This window comes from Triturus cristatus, chromosome 1_1 (assembly GCF_964204655.1).
Source record: "Triturus cristatus chromosome 1_1, aTriCri1.1, whole genome shotgun sequence".
Classification (NCBI taxonomy): domain Eukaryota; kingdom Metazoa; phylum Chordata; class Amphibia; order Caudata; family Salamandridae; genus Triturus; species Triturus cristatus.
This window is the reverse complement of record NC_140579.1, coordinates 139,362,304-139,387,232: the sequence shown is the minus strand read 5'-3', so window position 1 is coordinate 139,387,232 and position 24,929 is coordinate 139,362,304. Positions and strand designations below refer to the sequence as shown.

The window sequence follows — 24,929 nt, the reverse complement described above, 5'->3', positions numbered from 1 at the left end:
CCTACCAGGCCTGGATTCAGCACGGCTCCATGAAATACCCTCACTACAGGACAGGTTATCCCTAATACTAACGAATCTATCCCCTAGGCTATGTGTGCAAGCCCTGATCTATGGGGAAGAGCACAGAATCATGTCGAAGTGCCTAGTAAATAGGCTCCATTCACTACTCTAACCCTTAGACTTGAATGATAAGAGACTGAAGTCACATTTCATCATTGTTCCTCACAAGAAGGCCGGGAAAATCGAGCAGAACACCTAGCCACCTGGCACAGCCTGTGTGTTGGTACAATGCCGGTATATGGTGCTATTATTGTAACTCCTGCTTTCCAGCTGTAAGGGTGCAGGAGGGGCTCAGCACTGGGAATAGTGGAGTTTTCAAGCTGTGGGAAATCCAGTGGAAGCCAGGAGAGTGGGCTTTGCAATAAAACACTGAATGGGTTACTGACTTGTACAGTGCTACACAGACAGCCCAGAAGCTTTAGTAAATTCCTATCTTTGTGCACCTGCTCTTTTTTTGGAAGTTATTATGCATTCTTCTGCCTGGTTCGCAGCACCTGGTCTTATATTGTGCCCTTCAACCCCCTCTCGCAGCGCATGGAGCAGATGCTTAGCTCCTTCCAGTGCGATCTGAGCAGCATCAGCTCTGAGATCCAGACCCTTCAGGAGCAGTCCATCACCATGAACATCAAGCTGAAGAACCGGCAGTCTGTACGCAGCGAGCTTAGCCAACTGGTGGATGAGCTGGTGGTTCCCAACGCCATGATCAGGTGCGTGTCAGGGCTGTGTCATTGCGCGTTAAGACACAAGGTTTGGTGGATGTGGACAGCACCATAGATGCACAAGAAGGTGTGTCTCTGCCCCATAATGCTGGCACCAGAGGAGGGTGAATATATAGCCGCGGGTGATGAGTGGGCCCATATCCCTGTAATGCCAGGCTCTGAGAGGAAAGTAAGCAACCATGTGATAAGGTGGGTGGGCGAGGATTTCTGTCCCCTTAATGTTAGGATCAGCAGGGACGGTGGCCAACAATGTGTAGGTGGTGAGAAACATTGTTTACAACGCATGCGATACATCGCATGCCATTACAGCTCGGTCATTACAACGACCGTGTTGTTATATCGCAAACCATTACAACGCAAGTCGTTACAACGACTTGCTGTAGGGGGCAGAAGGTGTTGGATTTAAAATCCAACACCTTCCCTACTGTTGCACAGACTGGAGTTGGAATGGTAAATTATACTATTCCAAAATCCAGTGCACCCCCTACAGCAAGTCGTAACGGCTACCGTTGTTATGGTATGCGATGTAACAACGCAGTGTTTGTAATGACCGCATTGTAAGGACATGCGATGTATCGCTTGCGTTGTAACGTGGCCTATTCGCAGGGGGGCAACAGAAACCATTCTTCTATATTCTTCAAAGAAGATCGTAATGGGTGCATGTGAGTATAATTCGTTTTAGCTCTGTTGGTTAGAAGAGAGCCCAGGATCTTGGTGGATCCATTCTCATAAATGCCATGATTGGGTGTAGATCATGATGTTTTGAGGGATGGAGGTTAGTTAGATCGGAGTGAGTCCAGCTCAGACTGATGTGTTTCTCTTTATTCTCCATACTCCATGTTCCCCTCACCTCCTTCATCCTTCTCCACGCCCCCACGCCCCCACAGTACCATCCTGGACACACCTGTAACAGAGCAGGATTTCTTGGAGCAGCTGCATGAGCTGAATACCAAGATTAACTATGTGAAGGAGCAGTCCTTCCGGGAGACTGCAGCGTGTGCCGACGTACAAGACATCCTAGACCGGCTCAGAATCAAGGTGTGAAAACTTTGCTTGCTCTTAGCCTGATCTGTCCTCGCGTGTCCTCCTCACCTGACTAATGTGACCACCTGTAGAGTGTAATCTGACCTCCTGCTATTGTGTTTAACCTGACCTGCTGCTGTCTGTAAACTGATCTGCTGAATGTAACCTGACCTCCTGCTCCTGTTTGTTGCTTGACATCCTACCACTGCCAGTTACCTGACTCCCTCTGCCTGTCTGTAACCTGACTCCCTCTGACTGTCTGTAACCTGACTCCCTCTGGCTGTCTGTAACCTGACTCCCTCTGGCTGTCTGTAACCTGACTCCCTCTGGCTGTCTGTAACCTGGCTCCCTCTGGCTGTCTGTAACCTGGCTCCCTCTGGCTGTCTGTAACCTGGCTCCCTCTGGCTGTCTGTAACCGGACTCCCTCTGGCTGTCTGTAACCCGACTCCCTCTGGCTGTCTGTAACCCGACTCCCTCTGGCTGTCTGTAACCCGACTCCCTCTGGCTGTCTGTAACCCGACGCCCTCCGGCTGCCTGCAGCCCGACGCCCTCCGGCTGCCTGCAGCCCGACGCCCTCCGGCTGCCTGCAGCCCGACGCCCTCCGGCTGCCTGCAGCCCGACGCCCTCCGGCTGCCTGCAGCCCGACGCCCTCCGGCTGCCTGCAGCCCGACGCCCTCCCCTCCGGCTGTCTGTAGCCCGAGGCCCTCCCCTCCGGCTGTCTGTAGCCCGAGGCCCTCCCCTCCGGCTGTCTGTAGCCTGACGCCCTCCCCTCCGGCTTTCTGTAGCCTGACGCCCTCCCCTCCGGCTGTCTGTAGCCTGACTCCCTCCGACTGTCTATAACCTGATCTCCTGCTGATTGTAAAGTGTCCTCCCACTTCTGACTGTGACCTGACTTAATGTGCTGAGTTTTACCTGAACTTTCTCTACTGAGTGTAACCTGGCCTTTCTTTTAAATTCAACCTGGCCCCCTTCCTGCTGATCTAACTTCTTGTTGCTGAATGTAACTTGTTCTTCCTCTGTTGATTGTATCCTGAAGTCATGCTGCATGTAAGCTGCCTTCTGTTGCAATTGGTCATAACTTTAACGATGTCTTATTTTTCAGGCGGTGACAAAGATTCGAGAATTTATCCTTCAGAAAATTTACTCATTCCGCAAGCCAATGACTAATTACCAAATCCCCCAGAATGCACTACTTAAATACAGGTCTGTGTGACTGCTGCTGTTCCCTCATTTGTACAGCCGTCCATTATAATAGTGCTGCTATTCCTTTCTCGGTTTAACATGTTCTCTTTATGTTGATGATGTATTCCCATCTCTGTTTCTCACCCAAGCCATTTACTTTTTATTACTCTGATCCTGCCGCCTTTTTGTGTACGTTGACAGTTTTTACTCAATTTCATAGATTGGGATGCTTTTTTTATATCTCTTTATTGATTTTAACAACCAGTACAGTAACAATCTGTCACCAATTGTACATATAAGTTTATGTGACCTGGTGTATTTCCCTTCAAGGCAGTTAGTGGAGCCGTACCAGGTCAGAGCCCCCAATAGGACTTTCATTCTTACCAAATTTTCTTCAATTTCCTGGGGCAGCCTCTACCCCCATACAGCACCTTCTCTTCTTGCATGCACCAGTCCATGTCTCTTTCCCATTCTGATGCTTCTGGAGCCTCCGGGCCCCCCATCGTCTGGCTATATTTCACTTTGCCTCTACGAAACCCAGTGCAATCCACAATTTTGGGTATTTTGGTATTGTATCATCGCCTCATACATTCAACACAGACCACTTCGCAGTTGTAACAATAGGCAGGTTCGTCACATTGTTGATGCAGTCTGCAAGTTTGATTCAGTAGTGCTGCGGTTTCCTGCATTTCCACACAATATGATCGGGGAGCCAATTTGACCACAATTTCTGACACACATTTGTGTTTTCCGCATTTTGTGGAGGGTCGTTCTCGGAGATTGAAATACTTAGGGGAAATACCTTTGAGAACCAGGCTCTGAAATTCCGTTGAAGACAAAGGTACCCCCCTCTAATAGATATTCTAGAAAGCCTTGGGTGCAAGAAAGTAAATCAAAAAAGAGACAGTAGCTTCAGGTATTCTTAGACCTTAGTAGATATACAAATGCTTTAATATATGATGTTGTGGCCACTTTACACCGCTCATAATTAATTCTTTGTATAGCTTGCATTTCTTTTCAGTTTTTTCACTTCTTTGAGTGTTGTCTGTGTTTTATCCACAGATTCTTTTATCAGTTCCTTCTGGCCAACGAACGCTCGGTGGCGAAAGAGATCCGAGACGAGTACGTGGACACCATGAGCAAGATCTACCTGTCCTATTTCAAGTCTTACACCAGTCGCCTCATGAAAGTGCAGGTGAGGATGAGGCGGGAGTGGTATAAGGATCCATAAACTTTCTCATAGAAGTCCTGTGATTGACTGAAAGTGCACAACTGTGGTACAGAATAGGGGGGTTCGGGAACAGGGAGAGGTGTGGCAGCGTGGGGCGATCTGCTGCTCTGGCCTGTGGCTAATGAACGGATTCTCTCTTGTCTCCTAACTCCAGTATGAAGAGGTGGCTGAGAAAGATGATCTGATGGGAGTGGAAGACACGGGCAAGAAAGATATCCTTTAAGGGTGTAATTGGGGTTTGTAAAGGGGAGCACATGAGCTTGCAGAGGCGGTCCTAACTGAAGGAGGCGAGGAGCCGGCTGCAGACAATGCTACATGGGGAGAAGAGATGGCATGGAAAGGTGCTTGCCAGTCAAGAAAAGTAATACTTGCAGTGTTTTGGGGTTTACATGCCCTGATCCAGAGTTCCACTTCTCTCACCAAATAAGCCTGTGGCTGGGGTAAAAGCCAGGCTGATGGGCCCTTACAATGAGCATGCCACCTGGGAGGGGTAAAATTGCATACGTTGGTTGCGAGGCGCGTCTATCTTGGCCACTGTATGTGGGGCCTGCTCTCAAACAGCTGGTCGTTCTCCACTGCTTGCCAGATGTGCACTATTATTAAGTAGTAGACTAACTCCGCTGGTCTTAACTCTGTCACTTCAGGTGCCCCCCTATACGTGGTCTAGTCTCTACAAGTTTTCTCCCTTGAAACTTCCTGCTAGAACTCTATCTTTGCTGGCCTTGACTCTCTTCTGTTAGGTGTGCGTAGATGGGACTACACAAGCAACGCCCCTCAAGAAAGCGCTGGGCTCTACTCTACAAAATCGATGTACTGCCTCCTTAAACTGGACCATTCCTCCCTAGGTCTTGGCTCTCTCGATTAGGTTGTCGGTGGAGCCGGCCAGTCCTGGAAGTGCTTTTGCAGTGGGGGAAGTTATGTTTTTAAGTCTCGCCTGAGCCAGCGCATGCGCTGCTCTGGCGAAACTTTTAGTAAGTGGGCTTCAAAAAGCTCACCACATGCTTTTTGTGTGGCCTAAAGCGTGCGGTTACGCGCACCGTTATGCGCACAGGCGACATCTGGCTTACCTCTCTCGTCATGGCTCATTAAGCGCATCGCTCGCGGGCACCCTTACAGTGCGCGCACATCGTACACCACTCGATAGACATGCCTCCTTGTTTATTTACATTACAAATGCTTGTTTGATTCCTACGCTCCTCCACTCCACTGTCTCTGCTTTCACTCCCCCTCGGTCACAGAGGGGGGGGTTGTGCTGCTGTATGAGGTAGTTCTATCGCACACCACTCGCGGGCTTGTCTAAACCGGCTCTCTGTTCTGTTCGGCCTCCTCTTGTATACCCCTCCTGCCCTCCTATTGGATCCCGTCTCACCTACCAGCCTCTTGTACCTTCCCGGCCTCTTTTCAAACCCCTGCTCCTCTCGCTTCTACTCCTGTCTGTCCTATTGTGCACGTCACTTTTGCCGCCTCACCACACAATAGTGCCGTTCCATACACCCTTTCCTTCACTGCGCGTGGCGTGATGCTATACACTGCCACTTTATATGTTTTACACCACTACCAGAAACAATACATACTATACATACCACACATTCAGTTTTCTGTTTAGCCCCAGTCGTACCTTTATGCTTACTTTATATGGTGCCCCTTCTGCATCACTGCATATTCGAGTACTCACCCTTTCCGTCTTTTTCCAACTCTGCACGTTCATTTGTCCCACCTTAACACACAATAGCTGCCTTCCATACAACCTTCCATTCACCTATATTAACGCACATCAATCTTTCCTGTCTCTATCAGGTCTCTTCTACTTCCATTCAATGCCGCATCTATTTGCTTTCCCTCTTGCACTTTCCAATCCTCCTTTTCTGCCTCCGTTAGGCCCCATCTCAACGCTCGCCAAAGCCAAACTTTGCTATCGCTTAGCTACATTCAATTATTACTTAATCGTTGTTTTGTATTTAATACTGGTTTTATGTTTGCTACCATGTTTATAACACACTCACTTAAGTTAAAGAAGAAATTTTGGAATGGTCCAGGAGGGTGTTTGGGGGCGCATTAAATTATAAAACCAGTGTAAGAAAGTGGCTCTGTATATACTGGACCAAAGTACGGTACGGTGTTCACAGAGTCCACAGTCCCCAGAGGTATGGCAGAGGCTAAAGTTGGATATAACCTTACTCAGCGGCGTCGCTATGAGAGTGCGGGGGGTGCGGACCGCACCGGGTGACACCCTCACACGGGTGACATCAACAGTGCTGGTGTGTGCAGTGCAGAGCAACCTAACCTTTCAGGAGGAGGAGGTGCCTCTGTCTCCTCCTCCTCCGCTGCATCTGCGCGCCTCTCTAGGCAGTGGTATCACTAGAGACTCTAGGCCCGGGTGAAGGCGGGTGATGTCATTCCGAATCCCGCATGCGCATTGGGCCCTAAAAGTGCGCATGACTGGCATCACGAGTGACGAGGAGGAGCAGAGGTTGGCCACCCATTTCTGGGCACCCGCAATTTAATTTTATTCCAAGGCTAGCTGCCATCTGACGTAGCCCCCCCCCGTCTACCACCAACACAGCAGGTGAGTTTCTACGGCAGACCGGCACCAATTGATTAATGGTCATGGGTCAGGTGGCGGTGGGTGGTGGTCAAGCGGTTATGCTGCCTGTGCGATTAATGGTCATGGGTGGGTGGTGGTCAAGCGCAAGCATTTATGCTGCCTGTGCGATCCAATTAATGGTCATGGGTCAAGTGGTCAAGCGGACGCAGCGGACCGGTTATGCTTATGCTGCCTGTGCTGTGTGTTGTTGTGAGTGTCGACTTTTCGCTTTTGTGACTTCTTGAGCAGGGCGCAGCGCGCTGGGCGGAGGGCAGAGGCAGTGCGTAGCGAGGTGGCCTGCCTCTCTGATCATGATCACTGCCTCTCTGATCACTGATTACGTCGTCTTCGAGTTGTGGGCCCATCTTTTGAGCTGTCGGGGCTCGGAAGGCCTGCGAAGAGACGACTTTCAGGCACAGCAGCTCTGTGTACGTGCTGAGGCCTCGCGCCTGCTAGCGCAGCAGTTCTTCTCTGACTCTTACTGAAAACAGTGGCTGCAAGACTGGGTTCTCACTCTCTTTCCTCTCCTTTCTTTTATTTGAACCCCTGTGAAATGGATCCAAAATAGAAAATCACTTTTGCTGGAAATCAATGTCGTATTTTTCTGACATTTAATTCCAAAGTGCAGCATCGGGAATAAAAGTTTAAAAATATGAAAAATAAATAGCTAAATAAAGTAAGACAGAGTGGTAGCAAACTGGCCAGATTTTATTTATTCACACCCAAACACATTAGCGCCACTTTTACAGACTTTGCCAGTGAAGCGCTATTTTTGTTGTCTTGGCTTTGTTTTCCCTGGGCTTGGACCTAGTGCACCAATCCTGGAGGTACTGCAAAGTGTGGATTGAAAAACAAAATTTGTACTGCTGCTCTACATCTAGGGATGTTGTCTTTTTTTTACCATACTGCTTACGTTTTGTAAGGATATAAGCAATGGCCATTGAAATGGGTTCATTCAAGCCCCTGTTGTCATGTCCTTAACTTTTCAGGCAAAAGCACTCCCTGATTTCTGAACAGTGAGTGTAAAAGCGTTAAGGTAACCATGTTGCTCCTACTTACATTTCACATGGTTTGTAAAATTTTGCATCCCCTATGATTGTTTGCTTTTTCCAGGATGCAGTCACTTTTTTTTTGTAAAGGTAGGCCACATATTGCTCTTGCCCAGTGTGTAATTTAAATTGAGCCGCATCCAGGTGTTTATAGCTGGCAACAATTGGGTTGTAGTTGAAGGCAGTCTGAGTTTTTCTCAGTGGGACAGTATGGTGTTCAGTGGGGGAGAGGATGTGGCACTATGGCCAGAGCTGCTGAATTTGGAACTGGGGAACAAGGTTCAGCCTTAATAACCAGTCCGCCAGACCACTCTCCTGAGAGAGCACTATCTCATGCTAGACCTTAGAAGGCTTCGTAACACATTAGAAGCCCCGGTGTCGTAGCACCAGCAGGTGGACCCTAGCATTACAAGTGTAGGTTAACCTTCAAGGCTTGTCCACCACTATTCATACTGAAGTTCACCTCCAGTGTTGAGGGCAGGTCTATGAAGCAGCACACCCTAGAACAACAGTGACCCTGTCACTGAGATCACAGGACCCTTGAGAAGGGCCAGCTCTAGGGCGGTGCAACCGGTGTGACCGCACCAGGTGCTGACTTTAGGTGGAGGCATCATTTTTGCAAGTATATTATGGTTTTAAAAGTGCTTGCTGCCTCCTTCCTGGCCTCCAGCAATTTTCGGTAACAATAAAAATGTCATGATGACTCTGGTGATTAATGTTCTTCGTAGAGCGAGATCGGAATTTTGTCTAATGGAAGATTTGACTCATGGACACATTGCTCAGAGGGTTAATGAGTCTGTATGGTCCCGTTATTTGCCAACTGTGTCCACTAGCGGACTTGGAGCGGAGGAGGTCCATGAGGTAAGTCGTGAGGGGGTGACACCATGAGTTACCCGCAACGGGTGACACCTACCCTAGTGACGCCACTGACCTTACTCTCTAAAGTGGTAGCTTGGTCGAGCAGTAAGGCAGTATTAGAGGACAGTGTAAAGCATTTGTTGTACACACTTAGTCATCAAATGGTCTCACACACTCAAGAACTGAACTCTAGGCCAATTGTGTTGTATCAAAATATATAATTGTTTTATTTTAGAACCAACAAGGTATCAAAATATACTTTCTCAGAATGAATTACTTTAGTTAAATACTTTTCAAATAGGCAATAGACTCTTTGAATACAATAGTTACAGTTTGTTGCAGTAGGCAACATAATTTCAAACACAATGCAACATTGAGCTCAATGGGAATTTTTGGTTAAATGCAATTAGTTACTTTGTAGATTACTTTTCTAACCACAGGACTGGATCCTAGATTCAGTCCCGGGACATGAGCTGTAAACAGTAAAGTAAAAGCGTTTTGGTTACAGTAGTGATTTTTAAGGAATATTATTGTATTTTAAAAGTTGACAGAAACTTTTTCAGGTTGAAATTACCAATGTTATCCTATGGAAGGAAATAGAATTAGCAGGTAAAGTACGTTTGCGTTACTTTTGCAATCCAGTGCTGGGCTCCTAGGTTCAGCACTGGGACATCTATCTAAAACAGGCAAGTAATTACGTTTTTATCGTTGGCACGATGTTTAAAGAATATTTGTAAGTTTCAAAAAGCGACACTTAGAAACTTTTTCAGCAAAAAGCAGGCAATGATATCCTATGGAAGGAAATTCAAGTTACTGGTAAGTACGGTTAAAATTACTTTTCAGGGTCAGTACTGAGCTACAAGATGCAGCACTGAGGTCTCTCCTGATAACAGGTGAGTAAATCAGAATTCGTTGTTTGGCTGATTTTAGATGAATATTTTAAAGTTCCAAAACTCCAGACTTAAAAGAATTTCCAAGTGAAACCAGTCAATGTTAGCCTATGGAAGAAAAGTGATCTATCGGCTTTTAGGTAAGTACTCGACTGGCAGAGTTAAGGTTCTGGGCATAGACTCAGGGGTCTCCCAGGGTCAGGTAGGTACAGTTAGTACACCCTCAGCGGCACAGGGCCAGCCGGGTGCAGAGGTAGTTAGGCCCAATGTTATCCAATGAGAGGTCTTTGGTTGGTTGCTGCTGGCGAGCAGGCCAGGCGGCTGTGGGAGCTGGGCTCCTGGTCACTTGCTTAGGGCAAATGGGGAAGTAGATTAGGACATAGGTTGCACTGCCAGGGGCACTCGGGTGGCTGGGTGCAGGGTGCTTTTGAGCCGTCGGGTGCTCAATGTTATGCAATGGAGATCTTGGAAAGTGAACAAAGGCTGCAGGCTCGAGGACGGAGGATCTTCAGGAGTGACCAACACTTCGAGGGGTGAGTTGGGATCTTGGAGGATGGGTAGGCACCCAGGAGTTGGGCACAGGGGGCCGTGGGGCGCCGGGTGCAGGGGTGTCTTTTGACGTCTGAAAATCTTACCCTCTGCTGGTCGCGGTTGGAGGGGTCCCTGGTTCTGAGGCTGCAGGCATCGTCTGGGTCGTCGAGGAGGGTCCTTGGGCACTGGATCCCAGGTCAGAATCGACGATGGGACGTGCTCCGGGTCTTTGTCCACTCGGGCACAGGCCGGGCTCGGTGGATGCAGAGTGTGCGGGATTCGCGGTTCCTGGCTGGCACCAGGGGTATTGCTGTTTGAGCAGAACCACTGCTCGTGGGAGTCCCAGCCTTGGTAGAGTCTCAAGGTGGTCAGGTCCTCCGGGGGTTTTGAGGTACAAGGTAGATTTCCATAGTCTACTGCTTCGCAGTGTACAGTCACCGCCTAGTGATCTACATCCACAAGGTAGGGTTCCATAGTTTATTGCTTTGTACTTTATGGTCACCACCCAGTGATCTACACCCCACAAGGTAGATTTCCATAGTTTAGTCCTTCGCAGTGTACAGTCACCGCCCAGTGATCTACACCCCATACAGTAGGGGCCGTGTTTAAAAAAATGTGCAAACTGCATTTGTTTTCCCTGTTTTACTTTTTGTTTCCTCCTTGACTGGTAGACGCTTCTTCTCGAAGCCTTCTCTAAAAAACCGGAATACCATCTTTACCCTGGGCAGCCGTGGCAACGTAATCTCCTCCACTGAACTGGAAGCGCCTATCCTGGTGCCCCACACTGCGCAAAAAAGCGATGTCCGGGTGAGTAGTTATCGTGGAGAGTGAGAAAGTGGTTGTGTCCTGGTGAGCATTTTGGCATGGAGAGCATGAGAAAGAGGTGGCTCAGGGGAGTTATGTGAATGAGGATGGTGGCTGGAAAGACAGAAGGGCAAAGTGCTGCTCAGTGTTCAGCACAAAGTCGTGACCTGAACCTGTCTAGGCTTGTGCCACCCTATAAGATCTGTTTGGTTCCAGATTCCACACTGCTAGTTACTTTGCAGAGAGATGGGGTGGCTTAGGAGTAGGCAGCAATGTCCTTTGTTTCTTGTGCTGTTTTTCTAGACTGCCTCATCTGTCTTCCTTATTTCTGTCTTTCTGCATATGGTACCTCTCTTGCACGGTCTCCTCCCTGCTTCGGTGTCACCGCTTAGTCTCTTCCCATTCTGAAGGGATGCTGGCTTTCATTTTGTGACTGAGCCTCTCTTCTCTGTCACAGTGTTGCCCTCCATGTCCTCTTACTCTCTGGCCATGTTTCTTGCTACATAATGTCCATGGTGGCACAGTTTCAGACACACCTAGGACATTGCATCTAACGTCCCTTGCTGCAGAGTCCAGAACTGGGAACAATCAAAATAACTCCCGAGTGTGGAGATGAAAAGTAGAAAAAACACTCTTTCGGGAACCAAAGGCATCCTTGTGAAGGAGAGATATCCAGAAAAACACCATGCAGGACCAGTGTGAAGGGTTCTGTGGCTGAGCTGTCTGTGCATAGCCTCTTAGAAGAGTTAAGGCTGCAGAGTGAGGTTTTGCTTGTCAGAGTATAAGAATGGGTCTGTCAGATCCAAGGGATGTGGAGACGATAGGAACAGGTCCTAGCCCCTGGAGCGGTGTCCTTAACCTATGCGCGAGAGGCTGAAGTATAAACAAGCATTGGCATAGCCAATAGGTCTCGCTTTTGGGGCCTTCTAAGTATTTAGTTATGCAGCACAATGTCCTTGGTGCAACAACATTAACTGTTGCATGGTTAAACACTTTTAAGGTCCCAAAGGCGAGACCTATTGGCTATGCCAATGCTTGTTGTTAAAACCTGCAGATCACGCAGCAGATGAAGGATTATGTGGCACATGCAGTAAGTTCATAAGTATGCAGAAAACGAAGCGGCCGCGGAATCGCATGATTCTAGTGTCCCTGGCTGTTTATGAAGATGTGAAAAGGCACTCACAGTAGCAGCATGGGCTGTCCGGTGTATAGTGAACTGGGATTTGTAAATCCTGAATAGCAGAAGGAATGTCACATACTTAAAAAGCACGCTTATCTCAGACGTGCACGATGGTTCCAAGGAAGCAGCCAAGCGGCACACACAGATGACAGACTAATGTTTCTACTTCACTGTTCACTTACCAGTCGCCTGTGGAAATGGATCGGATGAGCCGGATACCGGGGGCCAGAGAAGTCCTCATACTTCTTGACTGATATAAACACCCAGGGCGCCGCTAAAGAAATGGGAAGTAATCAACGAAACGCCTTAAAGAGATAAATGTGTAAAATAATAGCTACTAAAAATCTAGCCTACGAAACAAAAGATGGGGGAACAGTAAAACCTAACGTAAATTTTTTTTATAAAATAACTACGTAGCCTAAATCTTCAGTGGTAAGATTAAAAAAATCTGAACTAGCAGCTAGCGGAATAATGCCCCTGGGAGAAGCTCTAACTGTTGAAATACGCTTTACAATAGCCTGGAACCTGTACCGACTGATCAGTCTGTCCTCTTATTTATAGAAGATAAAATGACTCCAATTCTCACACAGCCAGGCTTTAAATACCGGAATCGGTCATTCAGAACTGAGGTGCTCTGGAGTGAATCAGCTGTGTTTCAGCCCGGGAACCTGTGACGATCAGTACTGCACGCCGCATGCCCAGGGCTGTTCCTAAACTCAGCAGTACTCCTACGCTGCCTTTGTACCCTGCTTTTCGCCTAAGCTGCCCAACTGCCTCTCGTCTCACCCGCCTGTTTTTGGCAGTCTCTTTTAAAGCGTCCCATGAATGCCGTCCGCCATGAGCCGGCTGATGTACACAGAGGAGGAGGACCTAGGAGAACAGTGCAGCGCCGAGGCCAAACATGTGATTCAAGATAGGAGGGCCGTAGGACCGTAAAGGCCGCGGGGCTGATTATAGGCACGGGAGCTGCGTGGGGAAGTGACATGAATTAATCAGCCGACAGGGACTCACGTGAGCTGGAGACCCATATGGATCCCAGAGAGCCGAATGAGCAGGGGACACGAGACACCACATTCTGGGATCTCATCCGGCGGGATGGTGTTTCCAAGAACGACTAAGAACAAGCGTTAAAACACAAGTACAGCCCCGCGGCCGCGAAAGTTAACTATTAACTGACAGGGGGAGCAGGAGGTGAGCCTGCGAGTGGTGCGCGCGCGCGCCTGGAAGTGGCAAGCGAGAGGAAAGCCAGATGGCGCCTGCTCGAGCGATGCGAGGAATGCGTGTTACTGTGTGTGTAACCGCGTGCTCTAGGCCAGCAAAAGCTTGTCATAGGATTTCTAAAGTCCACTCACTAAATGTCTCACCAGACCAGCGCATGCGCTGGCTCAGGCGAGACCTAACCATGGGATGAAAGCGTCCCTGTCTCTTCAGGGAGAGCCAGCACTTGATGATGCCTCAAGGTGTCCAGAACGTACAGTCTCACAGTCCCAGGTAAGAGGAACCAGGCAAGCCGTGGTAGTGCGAGCAACCAGCAGGTCCTGGACTACTGACTCAACTAGAACAAGTCTGGCGACTGTCTAAATATGACTATTAAGGCCCATGAGCCACTGACTGATATGCAGTGTTTGACGTCTCTTACAAATGGGCTAGACGTCCATTTACAGCAAACCTGATGTGTCCTCTTTAGTTAAACAGGCACTGGATTAAGTTGTTAAATGGGAGCAAAGTGGTCCCCCAGCTATGCATTTAAGAAATCTGTCCAGGGTGTCACTATCCTGTTATGATGGATCACTGTTTGGAGGATGAATTTGCGGTAATTTGTGAGGAGTATGAGGGCGATTTATCTGTCTATTTTATAGGAATAAACAACTCCAGTGGAATATTGGAATTTAAAACCGTGTCCCTACTAAGTGGGCCGGGCCATCCTGGTTTAGTGTTAAACTATCTGGCTAAAGTGCTGTGAGTTCTGTGTGTGAGAATGTGCCTCTGTTGTGCATCGTTTCCTGGCTGCATCTTAGCTAGGCAGGGCAGATGTGCTTGCCTTTAAGAAGGAAAATTCTTATGATAGTCAAGTGTGATTGGAGCAGGAATTAAACCCTCGCCAGCTTCCAACACTGGCACAGACAGTTTACCAGCACTTGGGGGCCACCAATGAGAGTCCATGAAGGGGCGGCCTGTCTCCCAAACAAGGGAGTCTAAAACGCAGAGCACTTGTGACTTTACAGAAGGGTTACTGAGAAGGCCACAGTCTCCCATCAGCAGTAGGAGAGAGTAATGCATCCACCTGCCACATGCCCTAGGCCAGTACCATCCTCAGTATTTTCAATCACTTATGACACAACTCGCTGTGCCACTGTGACCAAGATGCACCTGACTGAAGAGGCAAAACTGGCTGGTTCGGAGGGGACCTGGCTTGGACTGTATTTATGGAGGAGGACCAAGATTGATTCACATGTGGCTGGGTCTAAGCTGAGGTGGCATGGTAGGCTAAAGACACAATGGTTTGGAAAGCTACTGAGAGATTGCAAGTGGTTAGACTATTTGCATGCATTCCTTCCATCATCTTTTGTGTGTTTGGCAGCATGTAGTGTGACCAGGGCCCTGAGCCAATCGCAGCTGGATAGGGTGATGTGCCAGTGGTATTCACAGTGATGGAGTTGCCTTTAAAGCACTTGGAAGCCCAGTGTGAAAAGAGACCTCTTTGTTATATGGAGATGAAACAGCAGGAGAGTTTTTCAGGCAGCTCCAAGAGGCGCAGGATTCTCTTGAGGTGGAGTGACAGCGAGACAGCTTTGAACAGAAATGGACCCTGGGCACAGCACCAACAGGTGGAATAGGGACTGGGCCACATACATGATGGAGAGCTGTAAATAAATTTGGTGTAGGCTTAAGGACAGATAGGAATATTTATATTGTTTATTTATTTGGCAGGCACCACAAAATGAGATGTCTGCATTGCCTGGCTGCAATGATAAAAACAATAATTCTAGCCCATCACAGAGCATCAATATGAGCACAGACTTAACTGAAGATAAGTGTTCTGGCTGGCCCTCTGAAGCCCAGGAGGGTGGGGATTTAGTTATTGGGTTGGGGGGAGGGGCAGGAGAGCAAAACTACTGCCCCCTTCTCTCTGCAGCTGGTGCAGTGAGCTTCAGATAATGGAGCATTTCTTCTTTAGGCATTTAAACACCATGCACAAGTATAAACAGATCCTTTAGGCTGCTGGTAGCCGAGAAGAGGGTTAGGCCGGTATTAGCACGACCTTTGAATTTTTAGATAAGGGAGAGAGAGCGAAAGGGTGTGCACCAGTCCTGTGAGGTGAGTGAACATCTGGGCCACTCAAACATAATTATTGTTTGGACAGTTGGCCTTGTCAAGTTTTAGGTCTTTTGGGCTTTTAAAAGAACAGTTCTTTTGATCGCTTGACCGAAGTTGAGAGCCTGTATTGTAGTGTCCAAGCCATATCTTAAAAATAACATTCTTTCTGCTGTATAATCTCCTTTCATTTTCATAGATTCTTTCTCTGTGTCCTTGCTGTAAATCTTTTGCTCAATTTTATGCACTGCGTTGTTTTTATGCTCCTCGGATGAGAAGGTTGGGTGCATCTCTCAGTTGATGCCTTGTATACTTTCCCAGGCATTAGATTATTTTGGGCTGTCTTTGCCACTACTCTTTAAACGTCAGTGTACCTTTCTTTAGGGAAGTCTAAGAGGCTTTACTATGTGGCCATCAACAGCCAATTTGCTTGCTGTTTAGTAAACCAGTATTGGAGGCTCTTTTTTATTTCTATCTGATGGCTAAGCACTGGACCTGGCATCCTAATTTCCTTTCATTCCAAAGAAACTAAAATCTCTGCTCTTTTCTTCTTCCTATACTTCATAACTCCTTTCTGTTTATTCTCTGCCTTGCAACCTTTTATTCCTAGTGCTAAAAGGACTAATAGGTAGTTGGGTGCTTTACAAATCTTTTCATTCATTCATTTGATGGGTAGGGTATTTATTTTCGAATAACTGTTTCAACATGGCTTAAGGCGCTAGGGTTCAGCTCACATTCTTCTATATGGTCCCCCTTTTCTCAATGGCCTTGTACACCAGTATCCAACTTTAACAATTCTTGGATGTGCCATTCACCATCTGAGGTTTTTAAACCTTCGTTTAGCCAGATACAGCGGTAGATGGTTCTCTGTTCAAGCTTCTATCCACATAACTCCGTGCTACTAGCCTCACATTGTCAACAAGATTCCTTAATCTCCTACGAGCTCTTAAAAACAGGATTGTTTCACCAATTGTTCCATGCTAGTTACCCAGGGCCTTTGTTTCTTGCTGTCGCTCAGCTTTGCAGAGGGAGGCCAGCTTTTTGTAAATAGCATGTCTTACAAGGTGTTTCTGACATAATGTTCTGTGATTGTTGTATGTGCCAAAGTGTCTGTCTTTGACTCCTGGAGCAGAAGTGTGATGGGGGGAATAGTACACCAAGCATGTAAAGTGACACCTGGTATGTGGTCAGCGCTAGCTGAGCTAGTATGGCTGGACCGGGAAAGAGAGGCAGCATTCCACAGATCCATTACCTTTGTGTGTCAGGGCTGTTGTGAATCTCTCCTCTCTCACTCTCACAGCATACATCTTTCTACCACCTCCGGAAGTTCTGTGGTAAAGCAGTCCTTTCATGTGCCGGGCATGTTGTAGGCACCTGCAACTGTTCTCTTTTTTTTGGATGATGAGAGTCAATCTATGCATTAATCGGTGTCTTTATCTTCATATTTTGCTGTGTTCCGGAACCTCTTGATGTTAGAAGAAGGTATTTTTGAGCAGATCTAGTACCACACACCCATGGCATTGCACTGTGGTTTGTGGTATTTTGAATCTTGTAACACAGTGAGCATCTACCATTATAAAGGTGAAATATTGAGTGCCTTCTTCGCCTGTCATGTGTACAGCGGGGCCGACCGTCCTCCAGTGTTCCGATGCCCCTGACTTTGGTACTCACAGGAGTTTTGGGCTTTGTGATGTGGTAAAGCTTGTACCTCGTACGGTAAAACTGTGGGTTAGTTGGACAACATAAATGTCAAGATTGCGCGAGACTGAGTCCATGCACTCCCTCAGGAAATGTTTGCCGGTATCCCTGCTAGCCACAGTGCACCATCTGCACCCCTAACCTAGGGTAACTAATGTGTGTGAAACCGTAGAACATGACAACCCTGATCTCCAAAGGAAATCGTGGTAACAGATCTACAACCCTTTCGTTTGGTTACTTATGCATACCCCAAGAAGTACACAAGAAATACTCAGCAAGGTATATCAATATTTATTGAAGCATTGTGATTCTTGTATAAAATATGTGCCGTGATAATCAATAGAATGAAACAGATTAGGTAATTAGCATTACAAGAACAGTGAAAAAGATGAACGTCTCCGCCAATGTGCTAAGATGGTGAATATATGCGGGTATATAAGTACTGTGCTATAGTGTACCCTACCTACCACTCCCTAACCTAGTTTGTCAGGGGGGCTGATCTGCCAAATCCCACCAGGTGGACTAACTCCTCATTACCTGCGGGTAAGGGTCATCAGGCTGTCTATCTTGGTGTAGAGCTGGACATCCCTCGTGTTGTAGGAATTGGCTAGAATAGAATTTCGACATGTAGTGACCTTGCAGTATCAGCTGAGTGCTCCTTTACCTCAACAAGGAAGTGATTCTTTGTATATATAGTAAACGGCACTCATGTGGCCATCTCTGAACCCCTGCCAGGCCTCAATTTTATTTTAGTTCGATAGTGTAGTCGCCTACCGGACAATAACAATGATGACATTTGCACAGTGAACTTCATCCCTTGTACTAATTGTTCAAGGTGTTGTGATAGCGCTGCTTACATTTCTACTTTGTAGGCACACTGATTCAGAGAATGTTATCCTGCATTGTCAAGCATGCAAATGTATTTCAAAAGTCATCGTGTGTAAAAGAGAAGGCAGCTTAACAAATGTGAGTAAGTAAATGGTGGCGCGTTTCTAACCAGGCCTATCCTGCTCACGTGACTGTGAGTTGTGGCATAGAGAAGGAAGGTCTGTGTGAGGAACCAAACTCTTAGATGTGTGTGCATGCGTTTCACGTTCTCTGTTTGCCTTGGTTACTGTGTGTCTCCCTCTTGTGAATCACTGTTTGAATACCTGTCCCATTCATTTTTCCCCTCTCTCTACAGTACCCATTTGAGTCCCTCTTTCGCAGCCAGCACTATGCCCTCCTGGACAACAGCTGCAGGGAATACCTGTTCCTCTGTGACTTCTTCCTGGTGATGGGAAACTCTGCCCAGGACCTCTTCAACTGCATCATGGGCAAAACCCTGGCTATGTTCCTGGTGAGGATCCCTTGTATCAGAACCACTTCTGTTCCTGAACCCCCTCCCTGTTCGTGCCACAGAACCTCCTTATGCTCTTAAGGATGGCATGCTGCCTCAGGACCCCACTCTGTGTCAGGGTCATGCATCTCAATATCTCTGCTCATCTGAGCAGCCTGCATCTTAGAACCCTTTTTTTCATGGATGCTATGTCTTAAGAATTGTGTACCGCAGGGCCCATGCATGCTGGGGACTGATGTCCCTGCATGCTGAGGTCTGCTGCACCTCAGATCCTCTGCATGCTCAGCCCTCTCCACCTCATGACTCCTGCATGCTAATCCATCTACACCTCATGATTGCATGCTGAGGTCTCCTTCGCCTCAGATTCCCTGCATGCTAAGCCTACTCCACTTCATGATCCCTCTGCATGCTAAGTCAGCTGAGCCTCATGATCCCCTGCATACCAACACCACAGCGCCTCATGATCCCCTGGATGCTAATCCCACTGCACCTCATGATCTCCTGCATGCTAAGTCCTCTACACATCATGACCCCTGCATGCTAAGCCCTCTACACCTCATGAACCCTGCATGCCAAGCCCTCTACACCTCATGATCCCCTGCATGCTAAGGTTTGCTTCGCCTCAGATTCCCTGTATGCTAAGCCTGCTCTACATCATGATCCCCCTGCATGCTAAGCCTGCTGTGTCTCATGATCCACTGCATACCAAGACCACTATGCATCATGATCTCCTGCATGCTAAGCCCTCTACACCTCATGATACCCTGCATGCTAAGAGCACTGCGCCTCTTGATCTTTTGCATGGTAATCATGCTTCACCTTATGATCCTCTGCATGCTAAGCCCGCTGCGCCTCACGAGCCCCTGTTGAAAGAGTGTGAGGGGAAAGAGATCCTCATCCCTTACTCATCATCTAATAAGCATGAAGCTTTCAAGTAATGGTTCTTGCCCAGAGACAGGGGGAGATACCCCTTTCCCCCTAAAATGAAACTGGTTTTGAAACGGTGTGTCCGGGCTAGAGTTTTAGTTTCAGTTTTTGGGAATAAATTCCAATTAAGACATGCAGATCCGGGTGAGATAAGTATTTTTTATTCTTTTTTGGGTAGCTGCAAGAAAAAGGATGGCACAGCCAACACGTGTTTCGCCCCCTAGTCGGCCATCAGGCCTGGGGCTTCCTCAGGGCGGGTTGTTAGGTAATTCAGTATTTAGTGACAAGGGTTTGATAACCCGAAGATTTCTTAAGTCTCGGCTAATGCCAGGTATTGCAGTTTCCAAGGTCGTGATGGTAATAATGAGCCCCTGCAAGCTAAGCCTGTTGCGCCTTATGATCCCCTGGTTGCTAAGCCCACTGAACCTTATGAGTCCCTCCATGAAAAGACAGCTGCGCGTCATGATCCCCTGCATGCTAAGCCCGCTGCGCCTCATGATTCCCTGTATGCTAAGACTGCTGCGCCTCAAGAATTCCCTGCATGCTAAGCCCGCTGCACCTCATGATAACCTGTATGCTAAGCCCACTGCGCCTCATGATCCCCTGCATGCTAATCCCGCTAACCTCATGATCCCCTGCATGCTAAGCCCGCTGCGCCTTATGATGCCCTGCATGCTAAGCCCTCTGCACTCCAAGAAGACCTGCATGCTGTCACCTGCTGCACCTCAGGATCTCCTGCCTTCTCCGGCCTGCTGCCTCTCTGAAGCACTGTAGAAGATAGTCTCTTGGACACCAAGCGGACCTTCTTGCTCTTTATTTCAGAAACATATGGATACCTATGTCTCGGACTGCTACGACAGCATCGCCGTCTTTCTCTGCATCCATATTATTCTGCGGTTTAAGGGCATCATGGCCAAAAGGAACATCCCTGCCGCAGACAAGTGAGTGTGTGCGTCAGTGCCCTATACCTACTAGGTGGGACAGCGAATGGGGATTTGGGACGTGGCATAGTAAGGGTGGCGTATTTGTAATTGCTGGGATACAGGGCAATAGTTGGAGTATCCCTGACACCAAAAGAGTGTGTGAGCCTGCGGCCTAACAAATAGCGCCATCCTTAGTGGGTAAGAACGACACTCTGGCTGCACAGAACACGTGATGAGAGTGACTGTACTCCACGCCAAATTAGCATGTGAGCTCCCTAGTCTTGTTACTTGGCAAGAGCAACACACTGGGTACACAGAACACATGACAAGAGTGACTGTGGCTGAAGACAAGAGTGACTGTGGCTGAAGCCAAGTGAGTGTGCTCTCTACTGGGTGAGTGAGAGACACAAGGTGCAGTTACTTGGCGTGACTGTCTCTGAGCCCTCCCTTCTTTTTGCTCTCACTCTTTCCCTTCTGTGTCTGCGAGGAACCGGTAGAAAGAGGATGAAATGAGAGTGGTTATGTGCTAGTGAGTGTGTTCCCCATAATCTGCTTAGAGACTGCGCATGAGTGGTCCTCAGCCCTGCTTGTTACATGCATCCTACTCTCTGGTCATCTGCAGGTAGGAGCTGGGAGGAGATAAAATGATTCTGCCCTCCCTCCTTTAGTGAACATGTGCTCGGAGTCCTAACCTTGTGCCTCTCCTCGCAGGTACTGGGACACTCTCCTTGAAATACTCTGGCCACGGTTTGAGCTCATCCTGGAGCTGAACATCCAAAGCATCCGCAACACGGACCCCCAGAAGCTGGGCTCCCTGGACACACGGCCGCACTATGTAAGATGTGGTGGAAGCGGCTGTAGTTGTTTGTCTACAAGAAACACTGTACATGCTGTACATTAGGGCATGGTTATTTGGGAGGTCCCATAAAGCTGGAGGGCGGTGAGTCTGGTCAGTATGACAAGTAATAACATACGTCATTTTACAGTGCATCGGGACTGGTGACAACTGGTTTAGGAATGACCGTGCAAGCAATACTACAGTGGAAGTGTATTCTGAGAATGGTTTTATAAGCATCCAGAAAGATCTGAGCTTGATTTGAGGGGGACATTGCAGTAGAGTACTGTGATACAGTGGAATGATTCATGGCGAGAGGGTGTACAGGAGGTTTGGGGAGAAGTCAAGGATGGCAGAGAGTAGAGGGTAGGAAGATAAGTGATGAGAGAGTTTTGACCTTATGCAGACAGGGAGTAGGGCTCTATAAAAGAAACAGCAATGAATTACCCAAGGCTATGACAGGCACATGCTCTTGGGTGATCGGTGAGAAGACGGCAGAATCACAGCGACAAGCGTGAGCCAACAGAGCAGCATCTGAGTGCTCTAATAGAGGCCTGTGATCCTTACCTGTTACAACTTGAGAGTGACTCATCTGTTGAAAGAAGGTACACTTTTGCCTTAGGACCTCTCCGGTCAGTGTGCCGCTCTCCTGCCCTCCTGCCGCTCAGCCTAGTAAGTCAGCCTCAAGGACGCCGGTTCGGTACAGGTGACCTCTGCTACTGACGTCCCCTTGCTGCCACTCCTCTAGTCTCATTTTATTTCTTCTTTCTGTTTCTTTGGTGTGTTTGGGTTAATTTTTCATGCGGGATTACAGATATTTTTTTTGTGGGTTGGGTGAGGGTTACTGGTTGGGACCAGTCACGTCGCTATTCGCTTCCTTCCGTGTCCCTATCCCCACCATCCTGCTTCCCTGCTAGCCCCTCCCACCTCCCAGGACTACAGATGGAGGCCGCTGCACGGCCCTAGTGATTAGCCTTAGATCTCCTGGCCAGTGCGCCGCTCTACTGCCCCCCTGCTGCTCAGCCTGGTGAGTCGGCTCCTCACCCCCAGCCTCAAGGACACCAGTTAGGTCCACATGTGACCGCTGCAACTGCCATCCCGAGCTGCCTCTCCTCTAGCCTAATTTTATTTCTTCGTTCTCGTTCATTGATGTGTTTGGGTTAACTTTTCCTGCAGGATTACAGTTATTTTTTGTGTTTTTTTTTGTGGGTTCTGTGAGGGTTACTAGTTGGGACTAGTCCCGTCACCGTCTGGCTACCTGCCGTTTCCCAATCTCTACCCTCTGCCTCCCTGCTAGCCACTCCCAACTCCCAGGACTACAAATGGAGGCCGCTGCATGGCTGCACAGCTGCCACATGCACAGCTGCCACATGCAGGGGGCACACCAAAGGCAGTTCCGTCTGTGCCCGTTCAAGCCTGGACTGTGCCCAGCGCCAGGACACTGACCCTCCCACCATCTACCAATACACTGCCAAGGAACTCCTAGATCTGGACCCCGGACATCGAAATTACAACGGCTTTGCCTCGATCAACCAAAGGACCCTTCACCTGCCGACACTGCCTCTTCTCCTGCAACACAACCTACGATGTATCCCGCGCCTCTCCTGCCCAGAGGATCGCGGACACCCCGGAACTGCTCCAATGCATCCTGCTAAACGCCCGATCCCTCTGCAAGCATGCCACGGAAATCTAGGACACCATCACCACCCTCTCCACTGACATCACCTTCATCACCAAAACATGGCTATACCCGCCCCCCCTCCCCCCGAACCCCTATATCACCATCACCTCGCCAATCCCACAGGCTACAAGATGATGCACCACAACCGCGCTAACAAACAAGGTAGAGGCATCACCATCATCTTCAAGGAAACCCATTCAATGCACCGTCACCAACAACGACCCCATGCCTCTCAAGGAATACATCAACTTCCAACTACAGACGCGAGGACCCCGAAAAGAGGCACCCTCCCCTACGAACCCCCTGGACCCATACCAATTTTCTGAGACGCCATCTCCAACCTCATCGTACTCTTGTCCATCGACTCCCACCACTACGTCCTACTCGGCAACCTCAACTTCCATATCAATTACCCTAACTGTGCCAACTCCATCGCCCTCCTGGAGAACCTGAGCAACATCTGCCTCACTCAACTGGTCACCGAACCCACCCACAAGGCTGAACACACACTCAACCCCATTTTCACCTCCAGCAACAGGATCAAATTCAGCCACACCACAGAACTCACTTGGACTGACCACACCATCATATACTTCACCATCTCTGATGCCCAGCATGTCATTACCAAGCGTTAGACTACTTCCCACCATAGCTGGAGCAAGGTCACCAGAACTCAGTCGACACAGGCCCTCACCACCACCCAACCCCAAGCCTCAGCAGACCACGATCAGGCCGCCCAGAACTTCTCCGTCTGGATCACCAACTGTGTGGACAGAGTCGCCCCAATCAATCCTACAAAAGCCAACAAAACCTTAAAGCAAGCCAGCTGGTACACCCCCGAGCTCAGGACCAAGCGCAAATTCTACCAACTGGAGAAGCGCTGGCATCACGAAAAACTCCTCCAACAGCGCCATTAAAAAAACAGCCCTCGACATCCCTCTCCGGCACATAAAGGAAGCCAAGAAAGCAGCCATCACAGCCTGTATCGACATTGCGGCCAACCACACTAAGGAACTCTTCAAAATAGTAAATAATTTTCCAACCCAACAGCCACAGAGAACACCATCCACCCCTCTCAATAACTCTGCTACACCCTCTCAGACTACTTCCACAGCAAGATTACCATCTACAGCAATTTCGAACCACCACCCTCAACCTCAACAACATCAACCAACCAGCGAACACAAGCCAAATGATCACCACCTGGTCTACTCTCACCACCCACACCACCACAGACATCGTGTCTTCCTTTCAACGTCGGAACAAACCTAATCAGCTCAAAACTCACCAGCATCCTCAACACCTCCATCCCACAGCCACCTTTCCAAGCAGATGGAAACATACAGAAGTCAGGCACCTCCTAAAGAAACCCCCTGCCAACTACAGCGATCTCAAAAATAATCGACTGATCTCCCTGCTCCCCTAACTGGTTAAAGTACTCGAGAAAGCCATCAACCAACAGCTCATTGAATTCCTGGAACAAAACCAGCTACTGGACTCCTCACAATCCGGATTCCGTGCCAACTACCACCCCTGAGACCGTGCTGATTGCTGCCACGGACAACATCAGAACCCTTCTCAACCACAGAGAAAGTGTGGGCTTGATCCTCCTTGATCTGTCTGTGGCGTTAGACACCACCTGTCAGGATGTGTCAGTAGCGCAAAACATGTACTGCCACTAACCTCTTGGTTCTGCCAGCGGGGACGATGGCGTGGAGAGGAGCCCCCCTACTCCCCTGGGTGCAACCCTCCACAGGGTACTGTAACACCACTATGTAAGGAAGCACTCTAATAGGTGGGGGCACTGGAGGTTGTGCACTGGTTCCCAAGTTATATCCTCTACCCCAAACCCTTACCAATCCACCAGATACTGCACTCGTCCCCTCACCAGTCGAGAGTCCGAAAGCTCCAATACCTCGTACTCCTCCTGCCCATCTATTTCCAAGGGGATGGGTCTCACTGGCAACCTCATGCTTGCAGGACAGGGCTGGAGCAGAGACACGTGAAAGACAGCGTGTATGTGCCATGACTGGAACAAGGATAATCTCATGGCAACAGGATTGATGACTTCCTCGACACTATAGGGACTTAAGTATCAGG

The 24,929-nt window shown here is 48.5% G+C and overlaps 1 protein-coding gene across 1 annotated transcript in view; it reads left to right on the top strand.

The window, feature by feature from the left end:
- VPS52 (VPS52 subunit of GARP complex) overlaps nt 1-24,929 on the top strand; it is a 120,322-nt gene that overhangs the window by 22,251 nt on the left and 73,142 nt on the right. The window contains exons 6-14 of the mRNA XM_085620396.1: nt 592-767; nt 1,667-1,817; nt 2,905-3,005; nt 4,047-4,179; nt 4,370-4,427; nt 10,801-10,934; nt 18,308-18,463; nt 20,213-20,331; nt 21,025-21,148. Of these exons, the coding sequence (XP_085476522.1) occupies nt 592-767; nt 1,667-1,817; nt 2,905-3,005; nt 4,047-4,179; nt 4,370-4,427; nt 10,801-10,934; nt 18,308-18,463; nt 20,213-20,331; nt 21,025-21,148 (1,152 nt within the window). The remainder of the gene's footprint in view (nt 1-591; nt 768-1,666; nt 1,818-2,904; nt 3,006-4,046; nt 4,180-4,369; nt 4,428-10,800; nt 10,935-18,307; nt 18,464-20,212; nt 20,332-21,024; nt 21,149-24,929) is intronic.